Below are 21,238 nucleotides of genomic sequence, written 5' to 3'. Positions count from 1 at the left end.
CAACTGTAAAGCAGTGATCTCAGGGGCCATTTACTATGCTCTTAAGAAACACAATAGACTCTTTAAGAAAATACCTGATAACTCATTTTACCATCATAAAATATGGAAAGTTTTTTTTTCTTATTTCTTTGACTGAATCTGCACAGATTTTCATTATTAAAATTTCATTACTTCCACCAGAAGTGGAAGTGTTATTTTGTGGAACAGTAGACTTTTCTGTCTTTATTCCTCTTTCTTTCTGATTATTGATCCATTATTGATCCAAAATCCATGCTTGTAAAGTGCAAATTATTCATCATCTTCAGATTTCTAGCTTTGGTAGGAAAGTAATATCAGACCTTACTACCACATCATGTTAACTACTACCTTGGTTCCCTTCCACCCTCATATCACCAATTGATATCTCACAAATATTAGGCTTACAAGTTAACATTTCCTAAAACTTGTAATCTGATCTCCCAGTTTCAAGAAGATATATTTCAAAGAAGAGACAGTATTGGTATAACCTCTACTTATGAAATATACATATCTCAGAACAGTATTCATTAAAATTGGATTGGGATACATGCACTGGGGCGGGGGGGAAGTAATTTTGCAATTAGAAAATGTGATATTGAGTTACAGATCTTGCAGCTTGCAGGCATTGTTATGTATCAGTGGTGTTCAAAGGTTTACACAGGACTTGTCCTCATAACCACAGAAAGCTGCTGGTCACCTGACAGGAGATTTCTGTTCTGCATCAAATGCAGTTAAAAATATTTTCAGTAACTACACGAGAACAAATAGTTACATAAATGGCACATAAGTACAAGTGGAAGAGGAAGCAGTATATACTAACTAACTACATGGAAGTACCATGGAGTTATTGCTGTTTCACACTGTTACTAATATCAGTTTTTGTATCATATACAACTCTTCTCAATCTCAAGGTTTACAAGAGAAGAATTAAAACAGTTGTATTGATTCCTAGATCTGACGTTGAGTTGCAGTAGCTCTTAATTGAAACCAACAAAATTTCAAACCCTAATAAAAGCTAATCTGCAGTACCCCAATCCTCAGAGCAAGTAAATTAAAATAACTATACCCAACTTCAATTAAGTGACATTGTCTCAAATAATAATCAAGGGAAAAGGAATATATTCTACAATTTATTTAGTAAACATATTTACTCTTCTGTTAGTTGGAATTATTCCTCTCAGCAAATGTATCATTCTGTGGGATTTGCCTCTCAATAATTATTCTTACTTGTCTCTTCTGCAGTGAAATGGAGAACAAATAACTTTAAAATTCCGCTATCGATTTGAAAGTTCCTCTAGACAATACCATGATTATGTTCATCAGAAAACTATTCCTATACTTTTATAGTTTGATTTCTTTAAAAAAACATAAATAAATCTATTTTTATAAGAAAACATACTGTTTGGAAAATGCTTTGATGGCTTTGGTAACAATCAGGAATACAGTTATTGCCACAAAAAAGTGGCAATATTTAAAAATTTAAGATATTACTGAAATTAACGTCTACTTAAAAATTTAAGATATTACTGAAATAGCTTTCATCCTAATGAAACAATAAAATCAGTAAAATGATTCAGTTTAAATGGGGTGCTTTATTCATTAAGTCTTGCAAAATAAGAGAAAGAGAGAGAGAAAAGACAGTACACAAAAAGGAGAAACATGAATCATGCAGTTCCTCAATCTTAGTAAGAAGTATTTGTAGACTTAAAATTATATATACGCAGACATTTGCAAGATTAGGATCCTAGTGATTTAGAACTAATTAAATATTTCTATTTGTTCCATAACACACCTCTAGAATTTGAAGTGCTGCTTCAAAAAAACAAGTGTGTGCTGTTAATATAGTAATATAGTGTTTGAGGAAAATCCTTCTTCTCTGCCCAGGCTGAACTTTAAACATGGCCAAGTTAGGAAGGTTCATGCTACCCAGTATACTTTCCAAACTCTTCCTTTTAGAACAGAGGGAATACAGACAAAGGTTTGCAAAAAACACTGGTACAATCTGAAATGAAATTTGATACACTTTGCAGTCCTCTGAGAGAATGCAACAGTAGAAAAGTAGTACTGTAGTAGATAAATTTACCTTTTTTCCACTCTTGATAAATGTGGCTCTGTCAGTGTTAACACATAGGACAGTAAACCCACAAAAGTTTGAATGTCCTTGAATAGGGCAGTTTACTGACAAAATAAAAAATTGCTTTCATAGATGCAGAGAATCATATAGGTAGGAAAGGACAACTGGAGGCCTTCCAGTCCAACCTCCTCCTCGGAGCAGGGTCAACTCGGATTGCTCAGGGCCTTGTCCAGTCAGATTTTTTTACTGTCTTCAAGAATGGAGATCTTACAAAATTTCTGGGTAATCAATGCATGACTTCCCCCATAATGAAAAAAAAATTTAAAATATCCTAATATCTATTCAGAATTTCCCATGTTGTGATTTGTGCCTATTGTCTCTTGTCCTACTACTCTGCATCTCTGAGAAGAGTCTGGTGCTGCCTTCCCTGTATGCTGTACTGTAGCTGAGGACAGCCTTGAGCTCTCCTTGCAGCCTTCTTTGCTCAAGGTTGAACCAGCCCCTTTCTCGAAGCCTCCCCTCTACATCATCGCTGTTGCCCAGTCGGCAACAGCGGCAGCAGCGGCAGCGGCGGCAGCGACTGATGTTAGTGCGGGGCCAGATCGGGCTGTAGTGGGCGAGCGGTTTCCGTGCTCTGGGGCCCCCCGAGCAGCAGCCCGAGACCCGCCTGGACCCGGAAGTTCCCGGCAACGAATCAGGAGAGGAGGGGGCGTAGCACCACCCCCTGTGATCGGGTGATAAAGAGCCTCTGGGAGGACAGGGACTAGTCCCTGCCCAGAGGGGACAGGGTGAGTCAGCAGTGACTGGGTGTGCCCCGGAGCGGGGGAGGCCACAGGTGTTTGCAGCTTGTTGGGGAGAGCACTGACTCTCTCCCAGTGCACAAGGAGAGGAAGGCACCAAGGAGCTGTGAATCTTCTGCTGTCAGTCGGCAGCAGCGGCGGCAGTGATAGTGACTGAGGTGAGTGTGGGCGAGGGTGAGATTGGGCTGTACCGGGCGGGTTCCGTACTCAGGGCCACCCGAGCAGCAGCCCCCCGAGTCCCGTCCCAGGAGAGGAGGGGGTGTAGCCGGAGGCACCGTGGGAGATTTGAAGGGCCCCTGAGGAGCGAGAGCGACCCGGGGCGTGGTGAACAGGAGCACGCAAACAGGGGCGTGGCAGTTTGCGCAGCAGTTTGCGCAGGCAGGGAAAGTTGAGTAGGCAGGCAGGAAGGTATGGTTTCCACTCGGCAGGGCCCTAAGTCCCTTGCGGGTGCCAGAAAAGACATGGCAACCCAAACGGACCTGCCGCGGAAGCATGCGGAGGTGCAGGTGGCAGGCTGCAGGGAGTGCCAGAGCCTGGCCCTGGCACTCAAGGGTAACGGAGACCTGACCTGTGTGAGGTGCGAACAGGTCGACGACCTGATCTCCTTGGTGGCCCTACTCAAGGAGGAGGTGGAAAGGTTAAGGAGTACAAGAGTATCCCAGGAAAAGGTTGGCGGGCAGTGCTGTTCCCTGCCCGTCCTGGGGAAAACGGACGGGCCTAATGCTCCCCGGGTACTGGAGGATCCTCTTCCTCCTCCACATGGAGCAGGAGGAGACCTAGGGGGTGGGGGGGAATGGAGGCAGGTCCCTGCTCGGGGTGGCAGGCGAATCCCATCCCGACCTTCCTCCCCTCCCCACGTCCCCCTGCAGAATAGGTATGAGGCGCTGGAGCCTGAGCGTCTTCCTGAGTGTCAGGAAGATACAAATCTAGGTGAAAGACCCTCTACGGGGCTACGTAAACAGCAGCAACCAAGTAAGAGGGTTGCAACCAGCTCCAAAAAGGAGAAAAGAAAAGTAATTGTTATAGGCGACTCCCTGCTAAGGGGAACGGAGGGCCCCATATGCAGGCCAGACCCAACTCACAGGGAAGTCTCCCTGGGGCTCGGGTAAGGGATGTTGCCAGGAGGATTCCTCAACTGGTGAGGCCCTCTGACTACTACCCACTATTAGTATTCCAGGTGGGTAGGGATGACATTGAAGAGAGAAGTCCCAGGGCAATCAAAAGGGACTTCAGGGCCCTGGGGCGTTTGGTAAAGGGGGTAGGTGCGCAGGTGATATTCTCTTCAGTTCCTTTGGTATTTGGTGAAAATAGGGAAAAGACTATGAAAGTACAACAGATTCATATGTGGCTAAGAGACTGGTGCCGTAGGTGGGATTTTGGGTTTGTTGACCACGGGGCGGCTTTCATGGCACCGGGCCTGCTTATGCCGGATGGGGAACAGCTGAATCAGAAGGGGAAAAGGGTTATGGCCCAGAAGTTGGCAGGGCTGATCAAGAGGTCTTTAAACTAGGTTCGATGGGGGAGGGGGATAAGACCAGGGCAGACACAAATGAACCTAGGGGTGACAGGCCTGCGTCGGGGGCAAGGCCGCTAGCCCAGCTGAAGTGTGTTTACACCAATGCACGCAGTATGGGCAACAAACAGGAAGAGCTAGAAGCCACTGTACAGCAGGAAGGTTATGATGTGGTTGCCATCACAGAAACGTGGTGGGATGACTCTCATGACTGGAGTGCAGCTATGGATGGCTATAAGCTCTTTAAGAGGGACAGGCGAAGCAGGAGAGGCGGTGGGGTAGCGCTATATGTTAGGGAGTGCTTGGACTGTGTTGAAATTGAGGAAGATGGTGAGGATGGCAAGGTTGAATGTTTATGGGTGAAGATCAGGGGGAAGGTCGGCAGGGCGGACATTACGGTGGGAGTCTGTTATAGACCACCCAACCAGGATGAGCAGGCGGATGAGGCGTTTTACAAGCGGCTGTCAGAAGCCGCCCGGTCGCCGGCCCTTGTACTCGTGGGCGACTTCAACTTGCCAGATGTCTGCTGGAAATACAACGTGGCAGAGAGGAAGCAATCTAGGAGGTTCCTCGAATGTGTGGAGGACAACTTCCTCATGCAAGTGGTAAATGAGCCCACTAGAGGAGGGGCCCTGCTTGACCTGTTGTTTGTGAACAGAGAAGGACTAGTGGGAGATGTGAGGGTCGGTGGCCGTCTTGGGAGTAGCGACCATGAAATGTTAGAGTTTTCGATAGTGGGGGAAGTAAGGAGGGGCAAGAGTAGAACTTCTGCCTTAGATTTCCGGCGGGCTGACTTTAGCCTGTTTAAGAGGCTGGTGGACCGAGTCCCTTGGGAGTCGGTCCTGGAGGGCAAAGGAGTCCAGGAAGGCTGGACATGCTTCAAAAGGGAATTGCTAAATATTCAGGAGCAGGCTGTCCCAGTCTGTAGGAAGGCAAGCCATCGGGGAAAAAGACCAGCCTGGTTAAACAGGGAATTTAGACTAGAACTTAAGGAAAAAAAGAGAGCCTACTTGCTCTGGAAGAAGGGTCGGGTAACTTGGGAGGTCTATAGGGACGTGGCCAGGTCGTGTAGGGAGAAGATTAGAAGGGCCAAAGCTCAATTGGAGCTCGATTTGGCTGCTACAGTCAAAGACAACAAAAAAAGCTTTTACAAATACATCAACAGCAAAAGGAGGGTCAAGGAGAGCCTCCACCACTTGCTGAATGAGGAGGGTAGTGTAGTGTCAGGGGATGAGGAAAAGGCAGAGGTGCTCAATGCCTTCTTTGCCTCGGTCTTTAATGTCAAGAACGGTTGTCCTCAGGAGACTCGGCCCCCAGAGCCTGAAGTTAGGGATGGGGGGCTGTGTGAACCTCCCAGGATCCAGGAGGAGATGGTTAGTGACCTGCTGTGCCAGTTGGACACCCACAAGGCTATGGGCCTGGATGGGATTCAGCCTAGAGTAATGAAGGAACTGGCAAATGAACTTGCCAAACCACTCTCGATTATCTACCGGCAGTCCTGGTTAACTGGAGAAGTTCCAGCTGACTGGAAATTAGCAAACGTAACGTCCATCTACAGGAAGGGTCGGAAGGATGATCCAGGGAACTATAGGCCTGTCAGCCTGACGTCGGTGCCAGGCAAGGTGATGGAACAGATCATCCTGAGTGCCATTACACAGCACATGCAGGACAATCGGGGCATTGGGGCCAGCCAACATGAAAGGCAGGTCCTGCTCGACCAACCTGGTCTCCTTCTATGACCAAGTGACCCACTTAGTAGATGAGGGCAGGGCTGTGGATGTAGTCTATCTAGACTTCAGTAAGGCATTTGACACTGTCTCCCACAGCATCCTCCTAGACAAACTGGCTGTCCGGGGCTTGGATGGGTGGACTCTTCAATGGGTTAAAACCTGGCTGGATGGCCGAGCCCAGAGAGTGGTGGTGAATGGGGCAAAGTCCAACTGGCGGCCGGTCACTAGCGGTGTTCCCCAGGGCTCAGTTCTGGGGCCGGTGCTGTTCAATATCTTTATAGATGATCTAGACGTAGGGATTGAGTGCACCCTCAGTAAATTTGCAGATGACTCCAAGCTGGGTGGGAGTGTCGATCTGATGGAGGGTAGGAAGGCCCTACAGAGGGATCTGGACAGGTTAGATAGATGGGCTGAGACCAACGGCATAAGGTTCAACAAGAACAAGTGCCGGGTCTTACACTTCGGCCACAACAACCCCATGCAGCTCTACAGGCTGGGGGAAGAGTGGTTAGAAAGTGGCCCGGTGGAAAGAGACGTGGGGGTGCTGATCGACAGCTGGCTAAACATGAGCCAGCAGTGTGCCCAGGCGGCCAAGAAGGCCAATGGCATCCTGGCCTCTATTAGGAATAGTGTAGCCAGCCGGTCTAGGGAAGTGATCGTCCCTCTCTACTCGGCACTGGTGAGGCTGCATCTTGAGTACTGTGTTCAGTTCTGGGCCCCGCACTTCAAGAAAGATGTTGAGGTGTTGGAGCGAGTCCAGAGGAGGGCGACCAAGCTGGTGAAGGGTCTGGAGGGTCTGACCTACGAGGAACGGCTGAGGGAGCTGGGGTTGTTTAGCCTGGAGAAGAGGAGGCTCCGAGGTGACCTTATTGCAGTCTACAACTACCTGAAGGGAGGTTGTAGTGAAGTGGGAGTCGGCCTCTTCTCCCAGGCAACTAGCGATAGGACAAGAGGGCACAGCCTCAAGCTTCGCCAGGGGAGGTTCAGGTTGGACATTAGGAAGAATTTCTTTTCAGAAAGGGTTATTAGACATTGGAATGGGCTGCCCAGGGAGGTGGTGGAGTCACCATCTCTGGATGTGTTTAAGAAAAGACTGGACATGGCACTTAGTGCCATGGTCTAGTTGACAGGGTGGTGTCAGGGCAATGGTTGGACTCGATGATCCCTGAGGTCTCTTCCAACCTGATTGATTCTGTGTGATTCTGTGATCATTGTGTGCTACAACTTCATCACGGGGGCCTTTCACAGGTCTCATTTCCCTATGCCATTGCAACTCTTGTGCAGGGAATCCCCGAAACACAGTACTCCTGACTGCACGTGCACCAAGTAGATGGAAAAAATCACTTCCTTCAAATAATTTATAGAAGTACTGGCATTTCTATAAATATTACTCATCATATTTCAATAATGGTTTGTTCCTAAAAGAAACAAACATATGCTTGTAAATAAATAAATATGCATTGGTTTGCACATTCACTGCCATATAAATATACACTTCTAACCTCCCAATATTATGTGCAATCATGTAAACAAGGTGCTACAGTAAAATAGTCTTGGGATTGGGAAATTTAATGAGACAAGTACTCATTACACCAAAGCATTTATGTTATCTAAAAATGGAATCAGGTAGATAATAATTCCTTTTAATTCTGCAAACTAAAATTTAGAACTTTATTTTAACAATCAGTGACTGAGCTTTGACAATGTTCCATGTCCAAGGAAGTAAAAATAGAAAGAAACAAAAACACGCAATGGATTTTTAAATTATGTCCTGGCAAATCTTAATATGAATGCCAGCATGAATCAAAATTCCCTGTACTGTTAAACCATAGAAAAGTCAGCAAAGATTCCTTTGTGCCTCATTTCCATTAAAATAAGTAATTTGTGAGATCCTATACAGAGAATATAATGGTATAAATTCTGCAGAGTGGTTATCGAATGTAAGGGTATTTCAAGCTGTAACTTGAGAGAAATAGAATTGTAAGGAAATTGATGAAGAGGTATACAGAGTTCAGCAAATTATTATATTTGAATGCAGAGCTGTTCAAATTAGTTAATTAGAAATGATGGTATGAATCTGACAGCTTTCTGATCTCTTGTAATATTTCATTAAAGCAACCTAACATTGTTTCAGCTTTTATTTCCCTAGTTTATTTTAATGTAAGTGATGTCAAAAACAGGTGTAGGCTGTTCAGCCTACCATTCTTTCCAATGTGGTTAGAAAATCCTTTAAAGGTACTTGCATTAGAAATATTCACCAAATATTTGGATTAATAATTCACTGTGCTTGAGTTTATTAAACAAATCCTGTTCCATAAGCTGGATGACTAAAGCTTTATTAATGCTAAATAACCGTAACACTTCTAAGTACAGTAATAGAGAAAACTAGCTAGAATGCATAAAATGTTTGATTTGACGTAACTGAGACAAAAAAACAAACTTTCTGCTACAAGTCCTCATGAGCATTCCATTGCTAAGAAATGAAATAGACTTAACTGAGAGCTTTTAGTCACATGATGATAGGCAGGCTGCTTGAAAGATTAATTTTTATGCATTGGTTTAGACTACTGTCAGGCAAAATATTTTACTTTCCAAGAGAATGAGGAAAGCCATTGAGGACTTTTTATTCTCAACACTGCAAATTCAGTTAGTCATGATAATTTAATGGACAGTGAGGCCACACAATCTTATTATCAAGGCTCCCCTTCAGCAGCTCCTGGAGTGAATTGTCATTCTCAGTAGAAAAGCCACCATCCCAATTTGCATCTCACATATAAAATTCTCTCAAAAGGGACAAGCATATTTACCCTTCGAGGTTTATTTATCATCAGTCATAACATATAACGTCCTATCTGTTTTATTCATCATAGACTTTTACAAGTTCAAGCTGCGAATGCATGCTATTTACTACTGGCAACTTCATGCTCCATATGCAAAGTATTTTTTCTGATTGTAAACAATTTTTACCTATTTGATTTTTGCCAGTGGCCAGGGATAAATATTATGGAATGTCATTGATTAAATATTTGCATTATACATCCTGTTTAAACACAGCTTAATGTCTTCTTTAATACCCAAGAGAAAAAGTAAAAATGTCACCTATCCCATAAGAGTCATGCTACTCTCCAAGGCTACATTTATACAGCAAAGTGAAGGTGCAAGTACGGGCCACAGTGGTAGCAAAAAGAAAGAAGAAGTTGCAACACCAGCTAGCAAACTGATGCATTCAAGTCCCCAGCAGGTCATTCCCAGGCTTCACTGACTGCTTTGTCATCACTGTTATCCTCATCTACATTAACTTCATGAGCATAAGCACAGATAGGTTTTTTTCTTGCTAAAATCACACTTTTGTTTCCCAGTGCTTGACCACCTCCTCTTGACTTCAGTCTAAACTAAGAAAAATAGGGTTTGGGACCCTGCTATTGAAACTATTTCTCTTAAGCATCTCTGAACAGCTGGTTGGAGTATGGGGACACAAACAGGTTCACTGGGTATTTCAAGACCTGGCAGAATTCTCTGTGGGAAAAGTGTGCCCTGCTTACATATCTTACCGTGCAATTTTAACACAGTGCTGTTCAGTGCTCTGCTGTGAGCTGTTAAACTCTTCCCACCTTTTGCCTTAGAGGTTGCTCCATTTCAGGGGGATATGTGATTCTTGCGCTAGTTTATAGCTCATACATGTAAGCTTCAGCAGATGGCAAGATCATCACCAAGATGATGTGCACTTGTAGGATATGTGGCATTCTTTGTTTGCTATTATGTAAGTAATCCAGAACTGCAGAAAGATATGTGCTTCTTCCTTCAACTGTCCTCTGAAACCCTCTTAGAAGAAGACAGCACATATGAAGCGGGGTTATTCTCACAAGCTGCAGACCTCTTGCTTCAAATATTTCCTTTACCAGCAGTCACGCACTGCACTTTACTAAAAGTGTCTTATTTCAGTTCACCTTAGTGTCTAGTGAACTTTTCATATTTTTCTGATTTTGACTACTTGTATTCACGAACAGTAGTTACAGAGATAATTATTTTCTTAAACTGATCCAGTATTTCTAATAGGCCACACTCCATTACTGTTATTAATTTAATTTGCCTGTTGAGGGTTAACAGTTAAATCATTTCTGTCTTATGTCTGGAAGAGATGATGATAGTTTTTGAAAAGCAAATTAAAATAACTAAGAAACTCAGCATATTCATTTATTTTGAATGTCATTCTAGTCAATAGAGTTTTCTAGTCACAGTCTACATGTTTGGGCTGCTGAAAGAAAAAATAGTTAAACAGACAAGAATGTTTTTCAGATAGTTTATGGCATGAACTTACAGTCCAGAACTGCTTATATGGACAATCATAAATACTGCCTCTACAGTAATGCTGACTAAAAGCAAGTTATTAATTTGAAGCTTATGAATGTAAAACTTCTGTTAAACAAAAAGCTAGGATCAGGTTCAAGGGGATTTAGTTTTGAGAGCAAACACATTAAAAGATAGCTGTATTCTTAGTAAAAGGACTAGGATAGGGACCTGGCTGAGCCAGAAAGATGTTTTATGACAAGATATTCAACCTACCTGTGTTTCAGGTTTCCCAGGAAGATAAGGATGATAATAGCCTTTTTGCCCTTACACTGGATTGTGAAGCTTAACTCATTAAGAGTCTTATCCAAACCCATTAAAGCCAATAGAAATCTCTCATTGACTTTAATGAGCTTTTGTTCAGGTCCTTTACAAGACAGCTGAAAGACTGCCATTGACTTCAAGCCCTAATTTTATAAAGCTCTTTCATATTCCCAGCTTGGAGGCATTTGGAAACATAGAAATGTAGTAATAAGAGTATTATAATTACCAAATGCTCATAAGATAAAATTGAACTTTTTTTTTTTTTTTTAAAAACTCTGAGAGTGCTATTCAGTGCATGTGTGTATCTCCAGGAATATATATATATCAGATATTGTATGTACTTACTAATAACTGTTTCTCAGATACCCTTACATGTTTGTTGCATAATCATCTCTGCACTGCTGGATGCCAACTCTAAATATTTAATCTGGATGAAGTACAGTTTATAATGACTTTTCCCTTGACTTAGCCAGCATGTCAGATCCAAAATATAACTTATCACTTTGTTTTTATGCTGGTATTATCCTGGCTGGGTAAACAAAGACAATAACTGATCTGGCATAAAGTTAACCATAAAGTTAACCCTTTAAAATCTTTAAGAAGTTTGAAGCAGCAGAGGAGTTTTATACTTCGTCAATTCTTTATAATGTGTCTCCTTCATTTCTGATCTAAGAAAGAAGTACTGCCAGGAACAGTAATGCTATATTTCCTATGCTGTCAAACTACAACCTCATAGCAAAAAGGCCCCCCAAAACAGGAAAGTTACCAGGACTGAAAAGAAAAAGGAGAAACTTTAAAAAGTGGTATCATATAAGCTATTCATTATTACATTCCTGTAGTATGTCAATTAAGGAATGCTAAGATAATATCATAAAACCTTGACTTCATTCTATAAGAATGTGAAAACAGTAACAGCTAATTGAGTAGAAATCTCTATTCTAGTCCAGGTAATTGAAACAAATTTCCAGCAATATGTATTTTTTTTATCCCTTTAATGAATAGCAAAATGATGCAAGTTCTCTTAACATTTATTGGCTTTTATTCAAAGCAGTTATTTTCAGCATTATGAATGCCTAACATGACATCTTTCCAAACCTGAAACACAGCAGTATCAAAGCAATAGTATTATATAACACCTGCCATTCTGTGTTGCACAAAGCATTTTTTTATAAAGACAAGGTACAATAACCATGCAGTACTTGATTTAGTCCAGTACTCTGGAAAGGTAATTAATATTTAAGTTTTGATCATATAGAGAGTTAACTATTTCTAATTCAGCACTACCCTCAGATGTTCTGTTATTTTTGTAATATCAGTTAATGTATTAATTTTATTCAAAGACAAGATTAAGCAGAAAGGAAACTCTAAACCTTTACAAATTTTAGATAAAACATTTTCATTTTATTTACATACTTCAGGAAAATGTCTCTATAGGCCTTAACATTCCAATTTTAGTCCTATAAAACCCATGCAATAACAAGATTAATATAATTTATTTTATAATATTTTTATGAACTAAGTAAAGATAATTTAATCTGCTGAGGTTTTACATTTTAGAAATTCATTTCTCTCCAAAGGTGCATCTAATTTAGAACTTGATTAGTATCAGGGTTTTTGCTTTATCATCGTAACCCATCAGGCCATTACACTTATTGTTATTCTCCAAGAGAAAAAATTATTCTAACATCTGTTCTCAATCTGGTTTTCCATAATTTCCTTTTATGTGCCATGTAACTCATTAAGCTCATCAACAAAACAATACTGTGTCTGACTATCTAAACTATATAAGCCTTTCTACTATAAGATTGCATGAAAATTGAAAAAAATGGTAGCCTACAACATAATCCACTTTAAAAATACACTATTTTTACTAAATCTTTTGATCCAAGAAAATATATCTGGTTTTGCAAGTCAGAATTGTGACACATGTAAGATTTAACCTAATCTCTTAAGTGACCTATATTCTAACAAAATGAGAAAAATGGGTTCATGGCTTACCTTTGTACAGTCCCTTCGTTATGACTGCTGCAGTCTCATGAGAGAAAAAGTGTTTAAGTTAAGAAGAACATACCTTCTGAATTGTTTGGAGAGAGTGATTTTAATATTTTAATTCACTTGTGCAAGTGTTCTCAAGAGTACAGCAGACAGAGGAGCAGAAAGCATCCCAGTAACCTAAAATCTAACATGTGTAGGATGGAAAGGAACCTGGAGTCCAGCGTGTCCTTTAAATACACTTTCCATTTTCTTCTGCAGATGAAAATTTTCAATATTTTATTATTCTCAAGCTAGTTTCCAGCCCTGTGATCTCTTCTGCCCCCTTCTGCCTGTATTCAACGGTTGCTACTCTAACTAACTTCAGAGGAAAACACCTATTTACACTTGACCTGTCCACAATGTATTCATCAACACAATACAAAGGTCATTCTTCTTGCAGAAGCTAAAGAATTCACTGTCAAAAACTATCTTACTAGGTCTCGAAAGGTGCCACTTCTGTAAGAAAAGTCACATACGACGGGATGTTAGCTAGCAGCTGATGACTAATGTGAGGTGAAAGCCTAGGGAAAGCAATTTTCTAATATTTATAAACATCAGTGAACTGAGTGAAAAATCGAGGGTATTTAGATTTACCCCAACATGCTACCTTGTACGAAAGCTGCATAATGCTTACCTTAAGGATTTTACCTTGTATTAATTTCTGTGTGAGCTACTGTAAATCTGAAATTGATGCCCAACTGCTAAAGTTCCCTTATGCTCTGAGTCTACATTGGCAATATATGCATAAGTGAAAAGAAGATTAGTGGCTTTATGACTAAGATTTATCTAGGGAACAGAGAAAGAGACAGAAAAGGAAAAGCCCGCTAAGGGATGAAAGGGATACTTGCACAGGATAGACTGAATTAAACCCTGCTGGAAAGTACCTCTAAAACTAGATGTTAGGAATCTTAGAAGATAGTAGCAGGAAAATAATAATTAAAAATAGCATGAAATACAAGCACAAAAAAAGTGAGGAAAAGCAAAAGAGAGGCAATGGCAACACATACTCCAAACCAGACAGTAGGCACTTTTTGCATTTTTTTCCTGAGAACAAATTATTTCAAGTTAATAATTGGCTAAACTTCCAGAAGCCAGACAAACTCATAAGGTCCTTGCTGTCGTTAATTCAATTAGAGTCAGTGGGGTGACTTCTCTATGAAATAGGTATGAAACACACAAGGGTGCAAAAATCTGGCCTTGACAACTTCCCTGTGACAACCAGTGGGATTTTTATAATATTAGAATAGTATTCTCTCTTAAAGACACATGTCAAAAAACTGCATATGGAATAGGGCAAAAAGAATTTGTATTTCCACAGCAGGATGCGCAGCTTATGCAACTATTTCCTGTATGCTAGATTAAGTTAAAAGGAGGACAGGAATCCACACAAAGTGTAACAAAACCAAAACCAAAACCAAACTGGAATGCAGAGAAAACATCTACTGTCTTCCTGATGAACAGATGCACACTTTTACCAGTCAAGAAAGAGATGTTTCAGGTTACATTTTGTCATTATTCAATAAGAAATGGCCTATATAAAGAAAATTTAAATATTTATTTTTGGGAAAGTTTTGAAATATCCCTACTGTCGTCCACAGACCAATTTAACAGTTAACACTTACTAAGCACAGTTACGCTTTCCTAATTCTTTATCCCAGCACTGGCTCTAAAGCAAGACAGAGCTCCGGGGAGGGAACCATTCCAAATTACATCAGCTGGCAACATGTCCTCAGGGAGCATCTGTCAGCTACAGGGAGCTGGCTCGCTCTCTGGCTACTCCTCCAGTACATCCCTCCAAATTTAAAATCTCTACCACTTCTTCCGTGTGGGGGAATTATAAGGAGTCTTCATTCTTTTTATAATAGTTAAGAGAAAACTCAATCTCCACTGACCAAGGTATTTTATAAAGTCTAATTAATCTCACAAAAATAATAATAATACAATCACAATCAATTCATACTTGCTGTGTTGCACAAATGACCCAGGAGACGTGCATTGCTTTTGAGTCGCAAAGTGTAAATGATATACAGAGAATTGACTTACCGGGCCAAAAGTATTGCTGTCAAAGCTGTGTCCGTGGTGATCACCTTCCACCCAAATATGCCCATGTGGAACTTTCACATACTTCTTTTTATATCCAATGGTTCTAAAAAGAATTTCAAAAATGGCTAATCAGTTAAAAAGATAAATTTACATTGTTTTGTTAGGAAAATTCACGTATTTGTTGTTTTGGAATTTGACCTTGTATACCATCCAACAGTTGCTTGGAAAAACCTGTGCTTAAGTCCTTTAGACTTCAAGAGTGCTACTGAAGTGAAAATACATAACAATTTTGTATGAGCTAGTTGCACTATCAGGGCCTGTCTACTACGTTGTTTTGGCAGAAATCACATCACAACAGGGAACAAGAGACTTTTCAACTAAATGTAATTAAGGGATTTTTATTTCCATCTCTGTAGTAACAATTCTTTGAACCATCAGATTTTATCTCAGGTAAATGCCAGTGGACACATGGTGCAGTCACATAAAGATATTGCATTGAGAATGCTTTTCTTCTGGGGTAATGTTAGGTACTCATCGAAAATAGTCTGGCATATCTGAACTGGCCTCAGATTCAGAGCTCGGATTCCTCTAATGCTTCTGTCCTGGGGGTAGGATGTCTTCAGCTGCAACAAGCTAAACAGGATAAACTTAAAGCAAACTTCTAAGAAAAGGCCAAGTGCTGCAAAAAAAGTGACATTGATTATTCAAGCCATTATCCACGGAAATTAATACCGAAGCAGTGCCTCAGCATGCCCTGACATCACAAAAATGGCAAACTACAGCTGAGTCCTAAAGCTGAAGTTCAGAGGGTGCAAAATTCCTGTATTTAGTTCCTGAGTAGCTGTCATTTTCACAATTCCAGTCTGCCTTCTACCATACACTTTTTCTTTCTTTCAGATGCGATCTGTTATTCCGCAATCATTCATGCAGGGAGGTGATTTTATCATGCACACTGAATTATTCCCATGATGAAGCATTTACAGATGGGACTACAGATAGTGATACTTTTGTTTTCGATAACCAAGTCTGTCCATAGAGAGAAACAGACTTTTGATCTATCTTGTTGCCTCCAGCAGCTCATCACTTTTCACTGTATGGAATACATGCCCCCAAAGCAGGAGGAGCATACTCTAAAACTAAAGAAAATCAGCTGAAGAGAGAAAATCACCTTCACCAGGAGATTCAGCAGAACTGTGCAACAGCACTGATCAGGGATGTTCACAAGTCAAAATGGGAAAACCATTTTTGGTGAGGTTTGTTTGGCTTGGGGAGGGTTTGGGCATGAGGATGCTAGAAGGGCAAGCTAATTAGTAACCTGGAGACCATGAAATATTAGATGAATAAGGAATCTTCAAAAGTGCATGTTATTAGTTTTATTTTACTTTATTAGTCAAATAAAAATAATTATTATTTACTTTGCAAGTCACAAAATCCAGCCAGTGCTTTTTCAAACAGCTTCAGAGGCAGCTGAAAGAATGAGGGTGCTAGAACTATATTGTAATGGAAGTTCTACCTGTGCTTTCATTGGAAGCTGAAAAAAATAATGGCCTATTTGCAGAAAAAAAAAGACTCTGATTTTCATCTTTCTTTAGAACCGTTTCATATTACACAGTATTCTAGACTGAGTTCCTAAACCATTCAAAACAAGAATGCAAAACTGTCCTGAGTTGGTAACTATATGACTTCTTAAACACAGAGTAGTTTTGTAATAATTTAATTATGCTAAAAGAGCAATTTATTAGTATGCAATTCCTCTGTTTTTTTGGGTTTTTTTGTTTGTTTGTTTTTTTTAAGAACTATGGCATACAGTCTGGACAATAAAATTATTTATGTTTTAAGATACCATAAGCCTTTGTCTCACTGATAATTTCTTTTATAAAGTACCACATGAGACTATATTTTACTAGAAACATGTTGTAAGATATGTAAGATATGTAAGGTTCAGAGAAGTTGGCCATTAATTCTGTTCTGTCTGATTAGATACTCTTAAAATTATTAAGTTAATATCTTCCATCAGTGATAAAGGCAAACAATAGTGCAAAAAAATATTTAATTTTCTCTTCCATTGATCTTCCTGAATATAGAAGAGTAGATTGTCATAAAATTTTGTACCTTTACAGACTTCATGCGCAAGACAATTTCACTCAGAAGGGTTAAAGGTTTTGGAAGTTAATTCTCCTGACACGTTTACCTCATAAATGTCAGGAAAATAATATGGCAAATGCCAGTCAGTGACTTCATCTCAGACCAGACACAATCTCCTACCTCTAAATAATCTCCTCCTTTATTATGATTAGGAAATCACTAATAGGAAGGAACACAAAGGAAAAAAAAAAGCTTTTGCAAGAAGTACTTGGAAACAAAAATAGAAAGGGTTTGGTCTGCATGGATAGGTTTTGCAGAGGTTTGCAGAGACCCTGTGAAAACAGAAAGGCCTAACACAGGTGTATAGTGTGTTCTTTAAGGCCTAAAGCAAAAAAAAAAAAAAGATTACAGAGTGTAGTAATTATCACTGGCTCTTCATTTCTACAACATAGGAAAACACATATTTCTTTTCTAGTCTTGAAATAACCATCATAAACCAGAAAAATTTGCTACAATTATGCAAAAAAGGGGTCTCTTACAGTGATTAAAGAAGAATTATGTACAAATTCTCATACTGAAAAAAAGCAGATGATTGTACACAAGAAGTTTTGACTTAGAGGAAATAGAATTAAAATTGATGATGTTAATAAATGTATTAAGGGAATAGGGGAGACAAAAAGAAATGGAAAAGAAACAGAAGCAGCAGTTCTAATTATCTACTTTACTAGACAGGACTGATACTGCATGGATAAATGCCTCTGTAAGCTCAGCAGACAAATGTAAAACCTTCTGCCATTTCATGTATGGGGTATATAAATCATCAGATTTTTCCCACATTTACACAGAATCACAGAATCACAGAATGTTAGGGATTGGACGGGACCTCGAAAGATCATCTAGTCCAATCCCCCTGCCGGGGCAGGATTGCCTAGACCATATCACACAGGAACGCGTCCAGGCGGGTTTTGAATGTCTCCAGAGAAGGAGACTCCACAACCTCTCTGGGCAGCCTGTTCCAGTGTTCAGTCACCCTCACCGTAAAGAAGTTTTTCCTCAAATTTAAGTGGAACCTCCTGTGCTCCAGCTTGCACCCATTGCCCCTTGTCCTGTCAAGGGATGTCACTGAGAAGAGCCTGGCTCCATCCTCTTGACACTTGCCCTTTACATATTTATAAACATTAATGAGGTCACCCCTCAGTCTCCTCTTCTCTAAGCTAAAGAGACCCAGCTCACTCAGCCTCTCCTCATAAGGGAGATGTTCCACTCCCTTAATCATCTTCGTGGCTCTGCGCTGGACTCTCTCTAGCAGTTCCCTTTCCTTCTTGAACTGAGGGGCCCAGAACTGGACACAATATTCCAGATGCGGCCTCACCAGGGCAGAGTAGAGGGGGAGGAGAACCTCTCTCGACCTGCTGACCACACCCCTTCTAATACACCCCAGGATGCCATTGGCCTTCTTGGCCACAAGGGCACACTGCTGGCTCATGGTCATCCTGTTGTCCACTAGGACCCCCAGGTCCCTTTCCCCTACGCTGCTCTCCAACAGCTCTGTCCCCAACTTGTACTGGTACATGGGGTTGTTCTTGCCCAGATGCAGGACTCTACACTTGCCCTTGTTATATTTCGTTAAATTTCTCCCCGCCCAACTCTCCAGCCTGTCCAGGTCTCTCTGAATGGCTGCGCAGCCTTCCGGCATCTCAGCCACTCCTCCCAGTTTTGTGTCATCAGCGAACTTGCTGACAGCGCACTCTATTCCCTCATCCAAGTCATTAATGAATATATTGAATAGAACTGGTCCCAGAACCGACCCTTGCGGAACTCCGCTAGACACAGACCTCCAACTGGACTCTGTCCCGCTGACCACTACTCTCTGGCTTCTTTCCTTCAGCCAGTTCACAATCCACCTCACTACCCGATCATCCAGACCACACTTCCTCAGTTTAGCTTCGAGGATGCTGTGGGAGACCGTGTCAAACGCTTTACTGAAATCAAGATAGACCACATCCACAGCTTTACCATCATCTATCCACTGGGTAACATCCTCATAAAAGGCTATCAAGTTGGTTGAGCAAGACTTCCCATTGGTGAAGCCATGCTGAGTGCCCCTAATGATCCCCCTATCCTTGATGTGCCTAGAGACAGCACCAAGAACAAGTTGCTCCATCACCTTTCCAGGGATGGAGGTGAGGCTGACCGGTCTATAGTTACCCGGGTCCTCCTTCCTGCCCTTTTTGAAGACTGGAGTGACATTCGCTTTCCTCCAGTCCTCAGGCACCTCTCCCGTTGCCCACGACTTAGCAAAGATGATGGAGAGTGGCCTAGCAATGACTTCCGCCAGCTCCCTCAGCACCCGCGGGTGCATCCCATCAGGGCCCATGGATTTATGGACGTCCAGGTTGCTTAATTGGTCCCTGACCCAGCCCTCATCAACCAAGACAGATTCCTCCTCTATCCTGACGACTTCTGAGGCCGCAGGGGTCCAGGGCTCCTCAGGACAGCCTCCAACAGTATAGACAGAGGCAAAGAAGGCATTCAGTAACTCCGCCTTCTTTTTATCCTCTGTCTCCAGGACCCCCACCTCATTCATCAGTGGGCCTACATTGCCTCTAGTGTTGGCTTTACCTGCAATGTATTTGAAGAAGCCCTTTCTGTTGTCCTTGACCTCTCTTGCAAGGTTTAATTCCAAGGAGGCCTCAGCTTTCCTAGTTGCCTCCCTACATCCTCTGACAACAGACTTATATTCCTCCCAAGTGGCCAGCCCCTCCTTCCACGATCTGTACACCTTCTTCTTCCACTTGAGTTTGCCCAGCAGTTCCCTGTTCAACCATGCAGGTCTCCTGGTACCCTTCCTTGACTTCCTACCTGTTGGGATGCTCTGATCTTGAGCTCGGAAGAAGCAGTCCTTGAACGCTAACCAACTATCTTGGGCCCCCTTACCTTCTAGTACCCTGTCCCATGGGATTTCCCCTAGCAATTGCTTGAAAAGGCCAAAGTTGGCCCTCCTGAAGTCCAGGGTTGTGATTCTGCTAGCTATTCTGTTCCTGCCACATGAGATCCTGAACTCTACCATCTCATGGTCGCTACAACCAAGGCTGCCCTCAACCTTCACCTCTTAGGTGATTTAGGTCCGATAGAAAAAAAATCAAGCTATATTGTAAACAATAAGTATCTGTATACCTGTGAACAAAAGAGAGGCAAGAAAATCTATTTTTCTAAGACAATTCCTTCAAAATGTTAGTGTAATATTTGCATAGGGTAGTTACCTAGGGACTTTGCATCCACTTTAGCAATCCTTCTGCAAAAACTGTCCTGTGGAATGCAGGTGAAATTTGAAAACAAAGTTTTACTTCAGGTTTTCACCGCATGAATTAGTAACAAACTGCGGCAATAAGCTCATGTTACAGTAAATTGGATCATCCATTACTTAATATTGTTTCTAATTTTCAAGATAATTTCATTGTTGAATTACTCCACAACAGATCAATAAACCATGCATGCAAGCAAACAAGGCTTCAGAAAGCCATATTCGGTAGGTTAGTTTTAATTACTGTTGCAAAGACTATGTTTATTTCTTTTAAGAACACAAAACCCCAAACTTGTAGTTCCCTCTCCTATGAAGAGAGCACAAATTGTTTCATAATCAATATTAGTCGGTTAGTAACATTGCCCCTCTCTCACATGAATCTTGCAGAAATTAAACACTTTAATCACTGGCCTAAATTGCAAGGTGACCCTGTGTGTGTTACATTGGCAATATGGCTCTTGCTCTAAATGTACAAACTACCATTCATTCATTTCACTAGCTAACCAGTTTAGCTAGACATGCTGAAAGAAAACTATTACCCATCTTTTTGTGCAATCCTATAAGGGCAAATCACTAACACGAACTGTACAACAGCATTCTGAGAACAAGCATTGACTCAACCCTTTTTCTTAAGGATATCTTTGCAGGCAACTGGCATTCACTTTTCAGATTCAGGACCATGTAAATAAATAACAATTATATAAGTATAATGATCAATATTTATGTGAAAAATTAATACAATATGAAGTGAAAAATAACTTTGGAATGCTTCTAGCACTCTTCAACAACAAAACCTAAAATCCTCAAGCCAAATATCAATTAAAAGCACAATTAGCTCATCAGGAATTTTACATCAACTCTGCATGAGAGGCCTTTGCTACCAAAGAAATGCAGGCAATAATGTACTGTATATTTTGAAAGTAATGTAAAAACCTATTTTACTTTCTTAGTTGAGTATTCTTAGCCTCATTTCTCTGACTTTGCCTGTAATCTTGACCTCTTTGTTAGCTCTCACACATGAAGTAT

General features: G+C 41.2%; 1 protein-coding gene across 4 annotated transcripts in view; it reads right to left on the bottom strand.

Moving 5' to 3' along the window:
* Positions 1-21,238, bottom strand: part of IMMP2L (inner mitochondrial membrane peptidase subunit 2) — a 525,164-nt gene that overhangs the window by 108,262 nt on the left and 395,664 nt on the right. For all 4 annotated transcript variants that reach the window (XM_068401508.1, XM_068401509.1, XM_068401510.1 and 1 more), the window contains one exon: positions 14,824-14,926. In XM_068401508.1, the coding sequence (XP_068257609.1) occupies positions 14,824-14,926 (103 nt within the window). The remainder of the gene's footprint in view (positions 1-14,823; positions 14,927-21,238) is intronic.

Source organism: Nyctibius grandis, chromosome 5 (genome assembly GCF_013368605.1).
Source record: "Nyctibius grandis isolate bNycGra1 chromosome 5, bNycGra1.pri, whole genome shotgun sequence".
Taxonomy (NCBI): Eukaryota; Metazoa; Chordata; class Aves; order Nyctibiiformes; family Nyctibiidae; genus Nyctibius; species Nyctibius grandis.
Note: the sequence above shows the minus strand (reverse complement) of the source record. Positions and strands in the feature narration are given on the sequence as shown.